Raw genomic sequence first — 22,293 nt, 5'->3', positions numbered from 1 at the left:
TATATCTGATGTTATTTTTGTTATCTGTAGAAAACATCTTTTATATCTGATGTTATTTTTGTTATCTGTAGTAAACCTCTATTATATCTGATGTTATTTTTGTTATCTGTAGTAAACACCCTTTATATCTGATGTTATTTTTGTTATCTGTAGTAAACATCCTTTATATCTGATGTTATTTTTGTTATCTGTAGTAAACATCCTTTATATCTGATGTTATTTTTGTTATCTGTAGTAAACATCCTTTATATCTGATGTTATTTTTGTTATCTGTAGTAAACATCCTTTATATCTGATGTTATTTTTGTTATCTGTAGTAAACCTCTTTTATAGCTGATGTTATTTTTGTTATCTGTAGTAAACATCTTTTATAGCTGATGTTATTTTTGTTATCTGTAGTAAACATCCTTTATATCTGATGTTATTTTTGTTATCTGTAGTAAACATCTTTTATAGCTGATGTTATTTTTGTTATCTGTAGTAAACACCCTTTATATCTGATGTTATTTTTGTTATCTGTAGTAAACCTCTATTATATCTGATGTTATTTTTGTTATCTGTAGAAAACATCTTTTATATCTGATTTGATCAGTTTGTATTTGTGTCTACATTGCCCCAGGTTTAACAGACAATTCATTATTGTCGAGGTTCCTCAACACATTATTTTTTTTAAAAGATTTTTCATGTTACAATGATAACAATATCCAACAGAAAAAAATGGGCCTTGATTTATTGAAAAGCAACTTCAATGTAGTGTCTCTTAAATGAAAGTGTGAAGAACGTTGAGCAATAATTTAAATTTCAAGAAGAGGTATTCTGTACAATGATCAACCAATATGTCTTGCAAAATATTTTCATTTTGTTTTACAGCAAAAAAAAACAATTTGCTGTCTTTATACGGTAATTTGTAAATGACAGCTGTTTCAAATTAAAGTTTATTTGGAGTGATCAATTCCTTGACTGACCATCTGAAATTATCTGTGCAATGGCAAATATCTTGTAAATGAGTTTCAAAATGTATGATTCAACAGTGTTTTTTCTGTAAGTTGCATTAGAACTAAAACACTGTATCTCAAGATTTGTAGGCATTAATTTCTTATTTGATGGTTGCATATATCCCTTTAATGGCTCAGCTAACATGTCTCCAATAAACTGAATTTGAAACCATCAAATTACCAATTGATGCCCACAAATCTTTATATACAATACTGTTATTTCCTTAATCTAATTACAAGATACAAAGTTTCAATTAGATTATGAAGATGAAGACAATCTTAGTCAGCTGTAAATGATAAACTTATATATGCCACATTTTCAGAGGCAAAAATATATACAAAGTTCATGAGTATTTCTTAGTTGCAGGAGTGCTGAACAAATCCATTTAGCCAAGACATAACTTATACATAACAAATCATGCAAATACTTATAAACACTATAAAACAACTGTTTCAATCTTTACAATATCAAATAAATCTTAAACAAGTAGATGAAAATAAAATATCAAAGCTATTCAAAATAAATTACCCGTTGTGTTATTAAGTGAACAATTCTTTGGTATTACAGTAACTGCCTAAAAGTTTGCACAACTGAGCTCTCTACTAATCATGTACCAAAAGTACAGTATTTTTTGTTATGTAAAATAAGTTTAAAAAATAATACCATTCACTAGGTATATAACCAGAACCTAATCGAGACAATAAAATAATTTTTAAAATCTGTAGAAAAAGATGAAATAATTTTTGCCTAAATCAAGCCATGTAGGAACCTCTGCATGTCCAAGATAAGCCGTTTCTAAAATTTTACTGTAGTTCGATTCCATCACTGGTTGATAAAAGTTAAACATTTCACTGATATTTTTTTAAAAGTATGTATGTGTACAGAAAGGATTTCTTAAATGTTATGTAGTGAATGCTGATAGACAATGTACAATGTATGATGTAACAAATGATTGTCAAAATATAAATACAATGTTATCAATATGTAACAATGTTAACAATATGTAACAATGTTATCAATATGTAACAATGTTATCAATATGTAACAATGTTAACAATATGTAACAATGTTATCAATATGTAACAATGTTAACAATATGTAACAATGTTATCACTATGTAACAATGTTAATATCACAATAGAATATTTCTGTGAACTTCAGGTTTTTGGTAATAATGTAAGTGGATACAAATATCAATCCTGTTTCAAAATGTTTTTAAAAAAGTACAAGTGAAAATTGTAAGACATATCTTTTTTTCTCTAAAAAAAAATCCTGATATAAACCGAAGAAACCAGTAATCATAGCATACATACTGAATATTGTTGGCTCATATATGACCATATATAAAACACAAAACACATTAACACTCATAAATAATTAAACAAAATTACAACAAACAGTCAATAAACAGTTGAGTATTATTATTCTTTATAAAATCCCTGATTTGAATGATAACAGTGAAAATAATGTCATGTTAGGTGTTAAAATAACTTCTGAGAATAAAAATTCTTTAATATTTCCCTTCCATAAAACAAAAACTCAATTAAAATATGTAATGTAATTGTGGTTTTAAAAAATTTCAATGGACTCAAATAACTGACCAAAAAATCTTTAAAAAAAAGTCTAATTATCTCCCTTTAAAAAACAAAAAATACATCATTCAGGGCAAAATGTGAACACTGCATTCTTTGACCGTAATGGATTTTCATTTACTAAATGATTAAATTGTGTTTTATATTCCAGATATTTCAGTGCATCTTCACTGAAAATAAACAAAGCACTATCCTTTTGGTTTGAAATAATCAAACTAATATCCTAACTCAGAACAAATAGGCAAGATTGATTTAGATAACTATGAACAATTACCCCCGGTACTGAAAATGAAATTATACCAAGGTTTAACACCTTTCCATATCATTTTGGGATTCTGTCCATATTTTTTCATTCATGCATTTGCTTTCTAGTAATTGTCAGTTTCTATGATAACAATGTACTGTAAATCATATAGTTATATACTTATTTTTAGATCAATTTTGATGGTCTAGCAAATAACACAGCCTACATGTAAAGTTTAAGTGACCATTAAATCAGGTGTTGTGGTTTATTATTCTTATTTACATAACAAATGTATTCTACTCTTGCAGTAACCATCTTGTTTTATATATCGAATGCTAAGACAAATATGACATGTATTCTTATAAAACCAATCAATTAAACCCACATAAACACGGGATTCCTTACAGTGTCAAGAATCTACAGGCATATAAATATACCAGGATTATATATCTACCTGCTTCTATGCGATACATTGGATCATACAATGTAATTAGGATCACTCTAATATGTCCTCATCCTCTTTGTATAGCCTATAAAAATCCCAGTTACTATACAACTTTGTAACAATACACTATATTACACATACTATATATGTAATTGATAATAGTCATGTGTGTATTGTCAAATTGGTCTGCACCTTTGTTAGGAAGATAGTCTTACAAAGTTTACACATTTATATAAATAAATATACTTCTATAAATGTAAACTTCTTGCACATCTAGTGTCTTCAAAGTTTATACAAACGAATAGAAAAGTATACTTCTTGCACATCAAGTGTCTTTAAGTATACTATAGAAATATTTATTGCACTTTTTTTAATATCTAAAGTACATCTTGATATTTGTGTCTTTTAACTATCAACAACAACAATGCTATAATGTATTTCAATGTCTACATGATTAGGTTTATTAAACCTTAGGTCTTCAATTTCCATGGCAAAATTTCCTCAAGTATTCCTCTTTAAATGTTTGTTACCATGGAAATCTCTCCTATAGTCAAACATTTGTGTGTTTATAACCATCATCCTCATATCTGTTACAACATAATGCCACAACAATTGCCACTACTCCAATTAACAGCACCCCTCCTGCCACTGAGCCTACAATAATATATATAGTCCAAACATCTATATCCTTTTCAGCAGATTTTTTCTGACTTGTATTTTCACCCTGTGTTTTGCCAGTAAAATCCACATCACTGTAATCGATTGTTTCATCTTTATTGTTTTCTCCATATGGTATAATCTGATCATTTTCCGACGTTGGATTAAAGGGTTCAGGGGCAATTCCTTGATCATATGGATCATCAGGATCTATACGGCCTGTCCTACCAAACCAATTGTCTGGGTTTTGTGTTTTCGTGTCCTCATAGTTTTTATCTAAAATAATAAGAAATATATATATATGAATATACATTATACATGTCTGATAGTTTGTTCTCAATTCCATTTATTACAAACATTTATTGCACATTATTGCAATTTTTTATTTAAAGGGGCATTAGCTGTCAAATTCATATTCACGAATTTGACTCAAATTCTTATATTTGATGTATAACATACTAAAACATATACTGTGGATTCATTATTATTCGTTGGATACCAATTTTCGTGGATTTCGTTGATACAGGTGAACCACGAAATTAAATGTTCAACGAATGACAAATTGTCCATCGGCTTGTATGCAAACTTCGGCAAAACCACAAAATTAAATATCCATGAATATGTAAGTTTTCCTTAATCCACGAAAATTGGTACCCACGAAAATAAATGAATCCACAGTATTCAACTCAAAAATGCTAAAAAAAATAATTAACAATGCATGGACTCGATAATATGTATCAGGATTTCGTGTGTAATTTAGTCTAGACGCCATCTAATTAACCATTGTGGTGACCTCTGAAGACTGCTGTCAGTCATATAACCGGTTATAAACATAAATATAAATGTAAATAGATAGCGAACACGTGCAATAGGTCTGTTTGATTTCATATTATAGGTTAAACAAATATGTTAATCATCGTTTTTACCTGTATAAGAATGAGTTTTTGTGGATTTAAACAGTAAACCAAAAGGTTTACCTGTTTCACTTTCAATGTTGACAAGTTTCCTTTTAAAAGCTGAACATGTCTTATTTATGCGTATCTCTAGCTCAGGCGTGAAATAGAAGGTCACATGAATATGAATTCAATGAGGTCAAATTAATCACTTGCAAGTGAATAATTCATCAGCAATGTTCCTTAGCTTATTTTGACAAAATTGTACCAAACTGGCTGCTTAACGCGAATTAATATTTCACTATTTCATTATTTTATTTTTTTTATCTGGTAGCTAATGCCCCTTTAAGAATATAAAATTGGGATGAATTTATTTTAGTTATTATTTTTTTTTTCAACATTTTTTAATGAATTATTGTCCTGCCACTATTTTTGTCAAAGCTGGTTTAAGTTATGCTGTAGTTCTTCATTAGTTTACTATAGGAACAAACTGTATAAATCAAAGTGTATGATAGTAACTATCATAGGCAATGTGGGGTGTTTTGAAGAGTTAAACCAATCAATTAATTTATCAAATTGTGAAATCTAAATAAGTTAATAAACTAATAATACAAATTTTATAGTACAGCAAAAGAGGTAAAGTTCTCTTGCTAGTGTCTAAATACTAGAAGTATTGACCAAGTCCTTGTCCTTGATGTTAGAAGTTTAAATCAAATCAAATATTGAAGACCAACTTTACTTCTGGTGTAATTTATGACTGTTCAGTACAATAATCTTACTGGTGAAGAAGCTATAAGAAACATTTGTTGAAAACCAAAGCCAATGTTCTGCAATATGACCCATTATCCCCAAAACAAAAACTTTTGAATCCAACACAAACTGAGTCAAAAGATGATGATGGATTGGAGTTTAACGTCCAGTGGCAGCTAGTACATGCATTTAAGGATGAAAACATGTTAATGTGATATGAATATGAACCCTGCTTTGTACTTATTTGACATGCTGAACAATGTATTCAACATGCTAGTTCACAAGGCAACAATTAGTAGGAAGACATGTCACCCCTGATACATCCTTCTGATGACTGAGCAGTTGAGAGTTGTCTCATTGGCAATCATACCACATCTTCTTTTTATATTTGCTCTTAATCCTAAATTCCATGTGCTTAGTGGAGAAGCAGCATATACTTATTCTAAAGTCTTTGGTTTGACCTGGCAACAAAGGCAGTTCTGAGTAAGAGGAACATTTACATTCTGACAGTAGAGGTTTTCTTAAAATTGGTTTTTGATACAAAAACTTTTAACAAATGCAGATTAAACAAAAGATTGAACGGACTAATAGGACAAAAAAATAAAACATTCTAAACATAAACTGTTGACACAGAGATATGTCTCGCCTGTTGGCATAAAATTCAGAAAAAGACAATCTGATGGACAGCAACATTGCTAACTAATTTAAAGTCGCTGGACCAACTAGTGGGTAGGACCTCGAAATGGTTGACAAACTGAGATGTACAGACAGCAATGTAACTTTATAGAAAATATTGTCTATTGTAAGTAGTTCCTATCAAAATAGCTTAATCATAAAAACTTAACATTGAAAATTGTTACTTGATTGAAAGTCACTGGACCATGACCTAGGGGGCAGGGACTCAAAATGGTCGTCAAACTGATATGTACTGATAGTAATGCAACTTTCTAGAAAATATCATTGATCTATCGCAATTAGTTCATATCAAACTAACTTAAGCAGAAAACTTAACATTAAAAATTGCTTATAAACTCAAAGTCACTAGACCATGTCCTAGGGGCCAGGGCCTCAAAATAGTTGTCAAACTGATATGTACTGATAGTAATGCGGCTTCATGCAAAATATCATTGATCTATCACAAGTAGATCCTATCAAGCTAACTTAAGCAGAAAACTTAACATTTAAAATTGCTTATTAATTCAAAGTCACTGGACCATGACTTAGGGGGCATTTATTGACATTTTTAACTATCCTGATCACAAGAAATATAAACTTCACTGACTTGTTTTTTTCATAAAAATGTCCCACCAGTTTGAACTTGATATTGGGAGACAACTCTAACTCCTTTTTAATTTTGTATTTACTTTGTATTATTATCACAATTTCTTTATATCTTATCTATCCCCAAAAAAACCCACAGATTTATGAGAAACTTTATAAGAGAGAAAAGTCATATGACATGGAAACTATATACCTTTTTTTTCATTGAAACATAGCAGGGGGCTACATCTGGATTCAGAACTATGACATAGGACTACTATGCTAAAACTTTTCAAAAATATAATCTGCAGAAGTCATATGCAGAGGCATTGATTTTTAAAATTATGTGTGCATTATCTGCTTTACTACCCATAACTTCCTTATTTCACAAAAAATCACTGTTATTACAATTTGTCTTTTATTTCAATTCTTTGAACATTTAACTTGGTGACTTAGCCTATCCTATAATTGGTGTACCTGCCTGTGTCTTGAAGTAATAATATCTATTACCACAATTAAGGATGTACTTAGGTCAGGTTTGGGAATTTTTGTCAGATGTTAGTTTTTTTCCCCAAGATACAGGGTAAAATATTTTGCCCCATAACACCCATTTTTCTTTTCATATAAGACTTCAATAGCTCATAAAAGGTCATTTACCAAAATTTATGCAGATTCGAGATTTCTTTTCTTTCGATTTGAGACCCAAATAATACCAATGCAAGTATAAGGTAAAAGTCTGAGACAGCCTTTTCCCGCGATTTTTTAAAAATCAAATATCTCGAAAAGGAGCTCCATAACCTATCAATATTAATATTTTTAGCTTATTTTGTTTCTTAAATAATGCTCTTCTGACTTAAAGTATGAATTTAAAATCTGAGATTTTTTTAATTTCACCTAAGTACATCCTTAAGTATTTCAAATATTTTAGAGCTTGAGAAATTATACAGAACCTTGTCTATTGTTGAAGACCAAAAGTTGACCTATAGATGTGATTTGGTATTTTTTGATACATGTATTGGATTACATGTCTATATTTATACACATCTCTTTTTATTCAAACATTTACTTATATCACTATCTTCTTCTTTTGGAGAAGTTACCACAAATGTTGATAATGTTTTTATTCCAGAGATGTGAGAAGAAGAATTTACTACTTTTGTTTATCTTTCAAATTACCATAAATTTCAGGTTGCATATATGATGTATCTTCTCTATTTTTCTTCTTATTCTTTTTCTTCTTCTTTCTATCTTTTTTATTTTTCTTCTTTTTATCTTTCTTTTTCTTTTTCTTCTTATCTTTTTTGCGCTGTGTATCATCAAAGTCATCATCCCAGTCTGGTGTTGGTTCTGGCCAGAAGGGTATTCTCATTGTTGTTGTTGTTGTAGTGGTTGTGGTTGGAGTTGTTGTAGTTGGTGTTGTAGTTGACGGAGTGGTTGTGGTAGGAGTTGTTGTAGTGGTAGTCGGTGTAGTAGTGGTTGTCGTTGGAGTAGTCGTTGTAGTAGAAGTAGTGGTAGTAGTTGTGGGTGTAGGTATGACTGTCAACCATACATCTACTTGTTTCAAACCAAAATAATTACCAACAAAACAAACATAATGTCCAGCATCTTTCATTGTAACACTGCGTAGAACTAACATCTCTTTATTTTCTAAAATCTGAAATTGAAGGTGTCAGTTTTATTTTCAAATCGTCCATATGTAAAATACAAGTAGGGTATATTTATTTGATAATATATTAAATTAATCAGCCTATACATTTTACAGCTCCTTTCTAAATGAATTAATTGCCCTTTTCTGAAAATAAGCCAAGGACAATTTTTTAACAGCTAACCTAACATCCAAACATGTAAATATAGATTCCACCACTGCATCAAGGGTGTTACGATAATTCTTCACTCGAGACAGTTAATTTTTAATATTTAAAGTGCAAGGCTTTCTGAGCTTTTTAAATAATTAAAATTTAACTGTTGAGAGTGGAGAAATATTGTAATACACGAGTAATAGTGGTGGAATCTGTTTCTCTAATGATTTTTAGACTATATCTAAACATGTTTAACTCTGCCACATTCTTTATGTGCCTGTCCCAAGTCAGGAGCCTGTAGTTCAGTGGTTGTCATTGGTTTACGTCTGTCATATTTGTTTTTCGTGAATTGTTTTGTTATAAATTAGGCCGTTAGTTTTTCAATTGAATTGTTTCATATTTTTCATATCGGGGCCTTTTATAGCCGACTATACAGTATGGGTTTTTTTCATTGTTGAAGGTCATATGGTTGCCTATAATTGCTTACATCCACTTTATTTGAACTTTGCTGGATAGTTGTCTCATGTTGTTGTATCATAGTTGTATGGACAAATATGACAGACATGAACCAATGACAACCACTGAACTACAGGCTCCTGACTTGGGACAGGCACATAAAGAATGTGGCGGGGTTAAACATTGCTTGTTTCACTAAGAATTAGACTGATTATTTGCTGTCATTTGCCATCTAAAGATTACAAAAGACTCCTTGTCTTGAAAATGAATGTACGGGGATTAGGATTGGCGGAATGGGGTGTGATGTGCACATAGTGCATACCACCTAAATCTAGCAATGACCTGGACATGTTGAGCCCTAAACCCTTCTAAAGGCTCTATGAATTTGTGAGTCCCTCCTTACCTCCAATCTTTGATCCACAACTGTATATTACCTTTAGCCATTATAATTAATACTGCTATGCTAATATTATAAGATAACTTACATCTGATGTTTTACCAATACTTGTCTGTAATCCTGTTTGATTCCTTTTCACCCATTTAATTGTGGCCTCAGGATCATTCAAAGGTCGGCAAGTAAATATAGCATCTTCACCTTCATTAACAGTCTGATTCTGAGGTTCTTCTACTTCTAAAGGCCATGTCAATTCTTAAAATAGAAACAATTTAACTAAAGCTAATAAGCCAATATAATTACAGTTGGGTGGCTACAGAAGCACTTCTCACCTGTTGAACGTTTTTTTTTCCATATTTATGTTTCTGAATAAAATAAGAGGATGGCAGTAGCACTTAATACCTTCAGGTTTTCAGATTCTGATAAAGACAGGTGTCAATGGAATTCAAAAAAGTATAATTTTGTGTTATTTTTTTCTTGTGTTATTGAATGCTCTTACATGTATCACTTTACACTGGGAATTTCAAATGAAATAAACAGTCTCAATTGTTCAGTTTATATAATGTATCAAATGAAATTATTTAAGATTTTTTATTAGTTCTATACTTTTTCCTCACTTATTTCTGGGTCCATGAAACATTGATAGCATGTATGCAAAATGTTTACAATAAAAGGAAACTAAGTACATACAAATGTTAATTAAAATATTTTAAATTCATCAAGACTTAAATGTGTTTATAGTCACAGAGGTTATGGTCAATATTATTTTCAGAAACAATTTGAACCCCTGCCTATGCATCAATAGCAATTGAGCAGCAAATACTAATTGATGAAAGTCTTTGGTTTAATCCAATGACCCATGACTTCTAACCCTTGGGGACCATCATAGATTCTAGAGTGATAGTACAAAACAATGGTTGGTAAATGTTTGAATAACTTATTCACATTTGATGACAAACGTGGAACCATTTACTGTACAAGTACTTACTTATTACTGTAACATAGAATGTAAAATTCAGACTGCCATGGACATTGGTCACTATACATTGGTAATCTCCCTTATCATCAACCTGGGCATCTTTCATTATCAGCGAGTACCGGTGCAGCTTTGTCTACAAGAAAGAAATATATCCTGTCAAGAAACTCCTAATACTACAAAGAACATGTTACACCATTGTGGATGTCATGTACATAGATCCTGTTGGGAAATGATATTATGTACAAATAATCCAATGAAGCACACATTTATCTTGAAGGACGCTCTTAATTCAATGGGACAGACAAATGGACAGAAGGGCAGACAAAACCTAGGTAAAATAGTATACTCCTCCTTTGGAGCAGAGGAATAAAAAAATATATATCTGAACACATAAATTGCAAAATAACAAATGTTTGATCATTCTAGCATTTAGTTGTATAAAGACAACATTCTGCATCTGTTATCAAATGGGTGTTAATCAGGCAACAATCAATCAGCTACTGTTAGTGCATGAGTTAAGTCAAGTGGGAAAGACCTCTCATAAAGAACATGCTGAGATGTCTCACTTGCTTTACATAATGTGATTGAACTTATGTTGGGAGTCTGTAATATGAAGGGTTTACTACAAGTATCACATAAACCTTACATCCATGTAAATGAGGTTAAGGTTAGGTCCAGTCAGAGGCTAGACAGACTTGAACACCTTACAATCATTCCATACACAAAATATAGTTGACCTACTGCTTATAGTAATTGATAAACTAACCAAACCACAAAAACTGAACATTGTCCAATGAACCATGAAAAAAGGTCATGGTCAGATGAAACCTCCCAAGTAGACATCATATTATACTATACCATACACCAAATACAGCTGATCTATTGCTTATAGTATCTGAGAAACAGACCAAACCACCAAAACTAGATATTGACCAATGAACCAAGAAAATTAGGTCAAGGTCAAATGAAACCTGCCTGTTGGACATGTACACTTTACAATCATTCCATAGACCAAATATAGTTGACCTAATGCTTATGGTATCTGAGATAGGACTTAACCTTGATCACTGATCCATGTCAGGTGAACCTTGTCTGACAGACATGTAGACCTTGCAAGGATCCAAATATAGTTTATCCTTTTACTCATAAGTGAGTATTTCACATGACAAAAAAATCAAGAGGTATTTTTCAAACAGTCGCTGAACCATGGAAAAGAGGTCAAAGACAAAGGACATATAACAGACTGAAACTACCTAACTAAGCACCTACATGCAAGGTATGAAGAATCCAGGTCTTCCACCTTCTGAAATATAAAGCCTTAACAAATAGTTTAAGATTTCACCACCTCCAGATTGCAATTCCTATGTCTGTCCTATAACTCTCTTCATAGGCGAGATAAAAACCTTTAAGATCTGGTTATACAGAATTGTTTTTTAAATTTACAACAAATTCTTGGCAACATGAATGCTGCCATATGAGTGAATTCTTGCTATACCAAAATGTTTTATTTCTTATTTCCAATAAATATTAACTATAGGTAGTTAGGTAACCTAGCTGAGCAGTAAGGCAGGTCCTTTCTTTTTTGGGGGGAATAAAAAGAAATAGATCTTTAACATATGAAATCATTATAAAATAGAGTGTGGGCGATCCATAAACTGGTCCGCCATTCCATCTAAATCTCCACTCCGAAGGAACGGGTTGGAACCATTGTCACATTGGCATTAATTGGCAGAGTCTTACAAATCCAACGATTCGCTACAAAATTGACAATCATATTGACAGCAACTTTTGACAACTTGACCTCAAATATTAATATTGCATGCAATGCTGCAAAATAAATAAGTATCTGTTAATTAAATCCATACGGCAAGCTATTCATATCTCTATGTGGTATAAATTTTATGTATATTTTAAGACATGATACAGGTGTGTTCAAACATGGACATATGGTCAGATAATATGTTTTTGTACGTCATATGAATTCATACTATGCTTGCTTTTTCAATGGAAATTGTGACGTCACAATGCGTTCTTAATAGCATGAAAACCGATAATACAAGGATACTACTAGTATCAGAGACATATAAAAAATAATGGGGAATGTGTCCATGGGACACAGATGATGCCCCCCCTTGCATATAACGTTATAAAGGGACATAACTCAATAACTGTAAAAGTGACGCTACCCAAATTTGTACTTGATCTGAGTTTTGTGGTAATAAGCATTGTTTATAAGTTTCATAAAATTTAGTTTAAGCAAACTTAAGTTAGAGAACGGAAATGAAAAATTCAGCAATTTTTCCATTTGTAAAGGGGCATAACTCTAGAACAGTAAAAGTGAGACCACCAATATTCAAATTTGATCTGTGTTTTGTGGTATTAAGCATTGTGTATAAGTTTCATAACATTTAGTTGAGGCAAACTAAAGTTAGAGAAAGGAAACCAATTTTGGGATGTACGTACGTACGTACGTTCAGACGGACAAGGGTAAAACTTAATGCCCCCTCTGCTACGGCAGGGGCATAAAAATATTATATGTCTCTGCTAGTATAATCAGGGACACATAATACAATAATATTGTATTATATGTCTCTGGTATAATATATTTTTTTATATATATTTGTATATTCTTGGACAAATTATATATATTAAGTATACAATGGTCAGGTCTATGAACAAGATAAAAAATATGACATTATATTTTATTCTAGGTAGATGTAAAAAAAAAAAATTCTAAACTTGTCTGACTGAAAATTTTGAGCGTTAGAATGATAAATACAAAATTTATTTTTTTATGTTAATCAAATATTCACTGATTTTTTTTTTAAGATCTTTTGAACATTCAACTGAGTCGGTATCTTTTATTTCCTTGAGAACTCAGTAGAGATAGGAATGTGCTTATTTTTCATTTATGTTCCTTGATATATAATACAAAGTAAATACATCACATGATGCACTAGTCTCGCTGAAATTATCAAATCATGCAGTAAAGCTGACTGCGAGATTTAGGCTGTAACTGTTGTTAGTGTAGCAATAAGTGAACATAACAGTGGTCCAGTTTAGTCTATCCTTTACATTGATATACCAAGTTGACCAAGTTGGCTCATATAGCACTTTAGTATCCATGTTTTGTCTTTATCTATTTTACGCACTAGGTACCTTCTTTTGAGTTTTTTTTCCCTACCTTATTTATATTTATATGTTGATTCAATACATGTTTATATAAAAAAGCTTTTATATAAATGTAACATAATCTGTTGATACAGCCTCATGTTGATGGTATATGATGACACTAATTGAATAAATTATTCCTGACAGTTCATGATAGCAGTTCTCACCAAACAGCAGAGTATCACACCAAAAACATGATTACATATTAAAACCAAATCAACACACCTACAACTTCTGTACTTTAAATGCTGTGTTAGTGTGAATGTATCAGTTATGTAAATACTTTCACTCTTTTAGAAACTTTAAGCATTACCCATTTATGAACTTTTTTCTTAAATTATTCACGAGGTGAGATCTGAAAATGGGAGTGTTCTAGAAATCTTCCCCATTATTCAGTTTAAAAATTCAATTAACCTTCAAATTTTGCTTTTGCAAGTTTGGTACCTTGTTTCTTCTATCACCTTACTAAAAAGTTCCCAAAAAGTTTAACAGTAAACCAAAATCTCAACCAGCCTTTTTGCATTGACCCAAAAACAAGCCAAAGGGTACATTTATGTAAAACATGACATCCATTCCAATTCCCATTCAAATTTGTAATTTCAACAGAAAATTAGGGGGTGGGGCAGAAAGATTTTGTGCAGATTAACAATTCATTTTCATCTGCTGCTATGCATGCTTATTTTTTTAATTTGGCTTTAGCTGAGCACACTAAAAGAATTAGCTTTTTTATTAAATGTTTTGACTTGAACTACAAAAATGTACATGTGTTTCATCTGAAAATTTTGTTTTTCTCTAAATAATACCTTTGATCTTTTCTTATCATCAAAGATTCTTCCATCTTTATACCATATAATGGATGGTTTAGGGTTGCCATTCACACCACAAGTTAATTTAACATCATTTCCTTCATTCTTGGTTACAATGGAATCACGCTGAGCTGGTCTGGATTTTGGTTTCCAACTTGGTGATGAATCTGAAATATAAAATCATTTATCATACCAATCATGTTTGTAAATATTCTTTTTTTGTGTAAATTTCAGCACTGATTTCAAATTTTTGGTTTGTGTTTTTAAAGAAGAATGGGCCAACAACCATTTTAGTCTTAAAGTATATGACTGCCATTGGCATATAAACAAGTACAAACAAATTTTACTGGATGATGATAACTAACGGTCAATAGAAGGTTCATCATAATTAAACAAGTAGAAACAAATAAGGACACTGTTTTTTGTTAAGATGACCCTTGTAATTCTATTAATATGGGATGAAAGGTTGACAAAGTGCTGTGTGTGTATCTGTTGTATTCTATGAAAGGTTGACAAAGTGCTGTGTGTGTATCTGTTGTGTTCTATGAAAGGTTGACACTGCACGTTATATGTTAATGGTGTACCAATGATCTGAGCAAGTGCTGTTTGTATATCTATTGTGTTCTATGAAAGGTTGACAAAGTGCTGTGTGTGTATCTATTGTGTTCTATAAAAGGTTGAAAAAGTGCTGTTTGAGCATCTATTGTGTTCTATGAAAGGTTGACACTACAGATTGTATGTTATTTGTGTACCATTGATCTGAGCAAGTGCTGTTTGTGTATCTATTGTGTTCTATGAAAGGTTGACAAAGTGCTGTGTGTGTATCTATTGTGTTCTATGAAAGGTTGACAAAGTGCTGTGTGTGTATCTATTGTGTTCTATGAAAGGTAGACAAAGTGCTGTGTGTGTATATGTTGTGTTCTATGAAAGGTTGACACTACACACTGCATGTTGTATGCTGTTTGTTCAACTCTGGTCTGAGCAAGTGCTGTTTGTGTATCTATTGTGTTCTTTGAAAGGTTGACACTGCACGTCGTATGCTGTTTGTTCAACTCTTGTCTGAGCAACTTCTGTTTTTGTATCTGGTATGTTCTATGAAAGTATAGTTTGTTTACTTTTTGCCTCTATTTTCATGTTGTTTGTTGGAGTCTGAGCAAGTGTTGTTTGTGTGTTTGTACAGTTGTTTTTGTATCTTATTTGGTTGACAAAGTCTTGTTTAAAAAAGTGTAGGGGTATACAAAACAGATTTTTTTCATGTTTTGTCAAAATGTAGTTATAATATACTTTTCCAAAAAAATAAAATAAAAATTAAAGGTTGTGAAAAAATGACACCAGATATATAGATCATACAGCATTACATTTCTAAGCAACTGTTGTTTGTTTACTGTTCTTTGATGTTTTTTAACTGTTTTTTGTTGGTCTGACCAAGTACTGAATGTTAACTGTTGTTGTTTTGTTCAGTTCCGAGCAAGTGTTGTTCTGTTCTGAGTAAATGTTGTTTGTTTACTGTTTTGTTTGAATTGTTTTTGTTGTTTTTTCTGGTCTGAACAAGTGTTGTTTGTTTACTGTTGTTGTTTTTAAATGTTTTCCATTATTCTTTTTTCTGAGCAAGTGTTGTTTGTTTAATGTTTTTTATTGTTCTGTTCTGGTCTGATCAAGTGTTTCTTGTTTACTGTTGTTTTTATCAAATGTTTTGTGTTGCTCTGTTTTGTTCTGAGCAAGTGTTGTTTGTTTACTGTTGTTTTTATCAAATGTTTTGTGTAATTCTGTTCTGAGCACGTGTTGTTTGTTTAACTGTTGTTTTCCATTTATGTTTATGTATCGATTGTTGTATGTTTAAAGTTATATGTCAGAGTGGTATTGTAATCTGTAATAGATTGTATAAACATCTAAATACATTCATCTTATAAAACATGTAATTATCTTAACGGATAAAGCAGCATTCAAAATCAATATTTCATTTCTTTTTTTTTTTTAATTCAAGAGTATATCTTTTACTTAGAAATTGTGTAATCAGAAATTTCTTTGACTTCTAACAACGATATCCAGCATTATTCAATAGAATAATCTGTATTCTCTGCAGTTATCTATTCTTCCCTTATTTAAACATTTCTATTTTAATCAAGAAATGCAAAGAGTAAAAACATCAAAAGGAAACAAAGGTAAAAGAAATATCAAATCAATATACTGATAAAAATGAAAGATGTAATAAAATGCTCCGCAGGGCGCAGCTTGATACGACCGCAGAGGTCGAACCCTGAACAGTTGGGGCAAGTATGGACACAACATTCAAGCTTGATACAGCTCTGAATTTGGATTGTGATTAAATATTTGACACAGCATAGGTTTCTGACACAGAATGAATGTGGTCTAAGAACTTAAAAATTTTAAATTGGACATTCACCTATTATGGTCCAATATCCAAAATCTAAATACATGGTTAGATTCAGCATATCAAAGAACCCCAAGAATTCAATTTTTGATGAAATCAAACAAAGTTTAATTTTGGACCCCGATTTGGACCAACTTGAAAACTGGGCCCATAATCAAAAATCTAAATACATGTTTAGATTCAGCATATCAAAGAACCCTAAAAATTCAATTTTTGTTAAAATCAAACTAAGTTTAATTTTGGACCCTTTGGACCTTAATGTAGACCAATTTGAAAACAGAACCAAAAATTAAGAATCTAAATACACGGTTAGATTCGGCATATCAAAGAACCCCAATAATTCAATTTTTGATGAAATCAAACAAAGTTAAATTTTGGACCCTTTTGACCTCAATGTGGACAAAGTTGATAACGGGGCCCAAAAATCAAAAATCTAAATACATGGTTAGATTCAGCATATCAAAGAACCCCATATATTCAATTTTTGTTGAAATCAAACAAAGTTTAATTTTGGACCCCGATTTGGACCAACTTGAAAACTGGGCCCATAATCAAAAATCTAAATACATGTTTAGATTCAGCATATCAAAGAACCCTAAAAATTCAATTTTTGTTAAAATCAAACTAAGTTTAATTTTGGACCCTTTGGACCTTAATGTAGACCAATTTGAAAACGGAACCAAAAATTAAGAATCTAAATACACGGTTAGATTCAGCATATCAAAGAACCCCAATAATTCAATTTTTGATGAAATCAAACAAAGTTAAATTTTGGACCCTTTGGACCTCAATGTGGACCAATTTAAAAACGGGGCCCAAAATCCAAAAACTTAATACACGGTTAGATTCAGCATATTAAAGAACCCCAAGAATTCAAGAATAAAACCCCATTGAAATTGATCAAGAAATAAGCAATTTATACGAAGTATCTTCTTTTGCACAATACTGTGCAATTGAATATTTCTTGCTATTGCGCAATACTGTACAATTGACAATTTCTTGCTATTGCGCAATATTGTGCTATTGGATATTTCTTGCTATTGCACAATACTGTGCAATTGAAGATTTCTTGCTATTGCGCAATACTGTGCAATTGAAGATTTCTTGCTATTGTGCAATACTGTGCAATTGAAAATTTCTTGCTATTGCACAATACTTATTAGATAATAATTTACACATCCTGTTTGGTGTGTATCTCCTACCATATCATTATTATTTGCTTTTAAATATTAATCAGAAATAACCAACTTAAAATGGAAAATTTTAAAAGAAAAAAAAAAGGAAAAAAAGAAAAAAAAAGAAAAAAAAAATCCCCCCCCCAAATTTTTTGAACCCCCTTATGATTCATCACCCCCAAACTCAATCCCAGCCTTCCCTTTGTGGTATGGTACCTTGCAGTACAATTTCAGAGAGATCCATACACTTGAACACAAGTTATTGTCTGGAAACTAGAAAAATGCTTATTTTTGGCCCCTTTTTGGCCCCCAATTCCTAAACGTTTCGGGGAATTACCCCCAAACTCAATTCCAGCTTTCCCTTTGTGATATGGAACCTTGTAGTACAATTTCAGAAATATCCAAACACTTACACACAAGTTATTGTCATGAAACTAGAAAAATGCTTGTTTTTTGCCCCTTTTTTGGCCCCTAATTCCTTAAATTTTGAGGCAATTACCCCCAAAATCAATTACAGCCTTTCCTTTGTGATATGGAACCTTGTGGTACAATGTCAGAGAGATCCATACACTTACACACAAGTTATTGTCTGGAAGTTACAAAAATGCTTATTTTTGGCCCCTTTTTGGCCCCTAATTCCTTAACTGTTGGTACCATAACCCCCAAAATCAATCCCAACCTTCCTTTCGTGGTATTGAACCTTATGGTAAAATTTCATGGAGATCCATTCACTTAAACTAAAGTTAGAGTGCGAAAACCAATGTGTCTTCGGACGACGCCAGACGACGACGACGACGACGACGACGACGCCGGACGACGACGACGCCAACGTCATACCAATATACGACCAAAAAATTTTTAATTTTTGCGGTCGTATAAAAAGCGGATTGATAAAGCAATGATAACTGGATTTCCTTTTTAAGTACACTTGCAAAATTGTTAACTGACGTACTAAAGCAATATAATGCACTCTTTTTTGACTGCAAATAATTTTTTTTTAGTAAAATCAACAAGAAGCACGCCATAGCAATATTTCAAACTGCAGCCCCCATGTCCAAATCTTGCATATATAATAGCTAAATTTATTCAACAATTAAATAAACCATACCAAATTTTCACAAATACCTGACAGAATGATTCCAATTAATGAGAAAATGAGATAAACAGCATATGATTTTCATTTGACCTGCATGTATATACATGTTTATTCTTTTAGAGAAGGTTTCAAAGACATTGAAATACCTTTTTGTTTAATGCCTAAAGACTAAATTAAACTCTCATTTTGCAACATTTTAAGGCAAATTAACTGTTTCCATGGATACACAAAAAGATTACAATTGAGAGTTTTAAGTATTGGAAATCATATCTTTAAAATATCTTAATTATATACATATCTAAATTTATATGGCACTAATATTTATATCAAACTGCATATGATGTTAGAAGTCTCCTCTTAGCTGTCTTATCCAAAGTATATCAGATGATGTTAGAATAGAAGTCTCCTCTTTGCTGTCTTATCAAAAGTATATCAGATGATGTTAGAATAGAAGTCTCCTCTTGGCTGTCTTATCCAAAGTATATCAGATGATGTTAGAATAGAAGTCTCCTCTTTGCTGTCTTATCCAAAGTATATCAGATGATGTTAGAATAGAAGTCTCCTCTTTGCTGTCTTATCCAAAGCATATCAGATGATGTTAGAATAGAAGTCTCCTCTTTGCTGTCTTATCCAAAGCATATCAGATGATGTTAGAATAGAAGTCTCCTCTTAGCTGTCTTATCCAAAGTATGTCAGATGATGTTAGAATAGAAGTCTCCTCTTTGCTGTCTTATCCAAAGTATATCAGATGATGTTAGAATAGAAGTCTCCTCTTTGCTGTCTTATCCAAAGCATATCAGATGATGTTAGAATAGAAGTCTCCTCTTTGCTGTCTTATCCAAAGCATATCAGATGATGTTAGAATAGAAGTCTCCTCTTAGCTGTCTTATCCAAAGTATGCCAGATGATGTTAGAATAGAAGTCCCCTCTTTGCTGTCTTATCCAAAGCTTATCAGATGATGTTAGAATAGAAGTCTCCTCTTAGCTGTCTTATCCAAAGTATATCAGATGATGTTAGAATAGAAGTCTCCTCTTAGCTGTCTTATCCAAAGTATATCATATGATGTTAGAATAGAAGTCTCCCCTTTGCTGTCTTATCCAAAGCATAACAGATGATGTTAGAATAGAAGTCTCCTCTTAGCTGTCTTATCCAAAGTATGTCAGATGATGTTAGAATAGAAGTCTCCTCTTAGCTGTCTTATCCAAAGTATGTCAGATGATGTTAGAATAGAAGTCTCCTCTTTGCTGTCTTATCCAAAGTATATCAGATGATGTTAGAATAGAAGTCTCCTCTTTGCTGTCTTATCCAAAGCATATCAGATGATGTTAGAATAGAAGTCTCCTCTTTGCTGTCTTATCCAAAGCATATCAGATGATGTTAGAATAGAAGTCTCCTCTTTGCTGTCTTATCCAAAGCATATCAGATGATGTTAGAATAGAAGTCTCCTCTTAGCTGTCTTATCCAAAGTATGTCAGATGATGTTAGAATAGAAGTCTCCTCTTTGCTGTCTTATCCAAAGCTTATCAGATGATGTTAGAATAGAAGTCTCCTCTTAGCTGTCTTATCCAAAGTATATCAGATGATGTTAGAATAGAAGTCTCCTCTTAGCTGTCTTATCCAAAGTATATCAGATGATGTTAGAATAGAAGACTCCTCTTAGCTATCTTATCCAAAGTATATCAGATGATGTTAGAATAGAAGTCTCCTCTTTGCTGTCTTATCCAAAGTATATCAGCAACAAAAATGAGGTCATATAAATGACAAATTATTTTCCACTCCGTTTACAATTAATAAATTCTGCATTGGCAAACATCCCAAAATGAAGAAATGGCAATCATCCCCATGTGTAGAAATGACAAACATGCCCATGTGTAGAAATGGCAAACATTCCCATGTGTAGAAATGGCAAACATGTCAATGTGTAGAAATGGCAAACATCCCAATGTGAAGAAATGGCAAACATCCCCATATGTAGAGATGGCAAACATCCCCATGTATAGAAATGGCAAACATCCCCATGTATAGAAATGGCAAACATCTCCTTGTGTAGAAATTGCAAACATTCCCATGTGTAGAAATGGCAAACATACCCATGTTTAGAAATGGCAAACATCCCCATGTATAGAAATGGCAAACATCTCCTTATGCAGAAATTGCAAACATCCCCATGTGTAGAAATGGCAAACATCCCCATGTATAGAAATGGCAAACATCCCCATGTATAGAAATGGCAAACATCCCCATGTGTAGAAATGGCAAACATCCCCATGTGTAGAAATGGCAAACATCCCCATGTGTAGAAATGGCAAACATCCCCATGTGTAGAAATGGCAAACATTCCCATGTGTAGAAATGGCAAACATCCCCATGTTTAGAAATGGCAAACATCCCCATGTATAGAAATGGCAAACATCTCCTTATGCAGAAATTGCAAACATCCCCATGTGTAGAAATGGCAAACATCCCCATGTATAGAAATGGCAAACATCCCCATGTATAGAAATGGCAAACATCCCCATGTGTAGAAATGGCAAACATCCCCATGTGTAGAAATGGCAAACATCCCCATGTGTAGAAATGGCAAACATCCCCATGTGTAGAAATGGCAAACATCCCCATGTATAGAAATGGCAAACATCCCCATGTATAGAAATGGCAAACATCCCCATGTATAGAAATGGCAAACATCCCCATGTGTAGAAATGGCAAACATCCCCATGTGTAGAAATGGCAAACATCCCCATGTGTAGAAATGGCAAACATCCCCATGTGTAGAAATGACAAACATCCCCATGTGTAGAAATGGCAAACATCCCCATGTGTAGAAATGACAAACATCCCCATGTGTAGAAATGACAAACATCCCCATGTGTAGAAATGGCAAACATCCCCATGTGTAGAAATGGCAAACATCCCCATGTGTAGAAATGACAAACATCCCCATGTATAGAAATGGCAAACATCCCCATGTGTAGAAATGACAAGGATAATTGTGTACCAAGTTTGCTTTCTGTTTATCTAAAGATTCCAGAAGTTATCATTGTTAAAGTTTCATTTTGATCATCAATTGACAAAATGAAATCCTTCTTTTTAGCCATTTTACACAAGTTACAACAATTGTTGTTCTAATATCTATTCCTATAAGTCCTGTGTTCATTTTACCCAATAAAGAAGACCAAATTATCAA

The 22,293-nt window shown here is 32.2% G+C and overlaps 1 protein-coding gene across 17 annotated transcripts in view; it reads right to left on the bottom strand.

Moving 5' to 3' along the window:
* The window catches only part of LOC127730896 (fibroblast growth factor receptor 3-like), a 56,708-nt gene that overhangs the window by 1,063 nt on the left and 33,352 nt on the right, over positions 1 to 22,293 (bottom strand). For 5 of the 17 annotated variants that reach the window (XM_052239504.1, XM_052239500.1, XM_052239503.1 and 2 more), the window contains 5 exons: positions 14,440 to 14,609; positions 10,475 to 10,598; positions 9,578 to 9,741; positions 8,014 to 8,491; positions 893 to 4,210 (listed from right to left, as the gene is read on the bottom strand). In XM_052239504.1, the coding sequence (XP_052095464.1) occupies positions 3,828 to 4,210; positions 8,014 to 8,491; positions 9,578 to 9,741; positions 10,475 to 10,598; positions 14,440 to 14,609 (1,319 nt within the window). In that variant the 3' untranslated portion in view covers positions 893 to 3,827. Of the gene's footprint in view, positions 1 to 119; positions 4,211 to 8,013; positions 8,492 to 9,577; positions 9,742 to 10,474; positions 10,599 to 14,439; positions 14,610 to 22,293 lie in introns of those variants that run through there. The other 12 variants (XR_007995348.1, XR_007995350.1, XR_007995355.1 and 9 more) reach the window with 10 other exon arrangements.

The sequence above is a fragment of the Mytilus californianus genome, unplaced genomic scaffold, assembly GCF_021869535.1.
Source record: "Mytilus californianus isolate M0D057914Y unplaced genomic scaffold, xbMytCali1.0.p SCAF_2, whole genome shotgun sequence".
In the NCBI taxonomy this organism is placed as follows: Eukaryota; Metazoa; Mollusca; class Bivalvia; order Mytilida; family Mytilidae; genus Mytilus; species Mytilus californianus.
The sequence above is the reverse complement of the archived record's forward strand: the minus strand, read 5'-3'. Positions and strand labels throughout refer to the sequence as shown.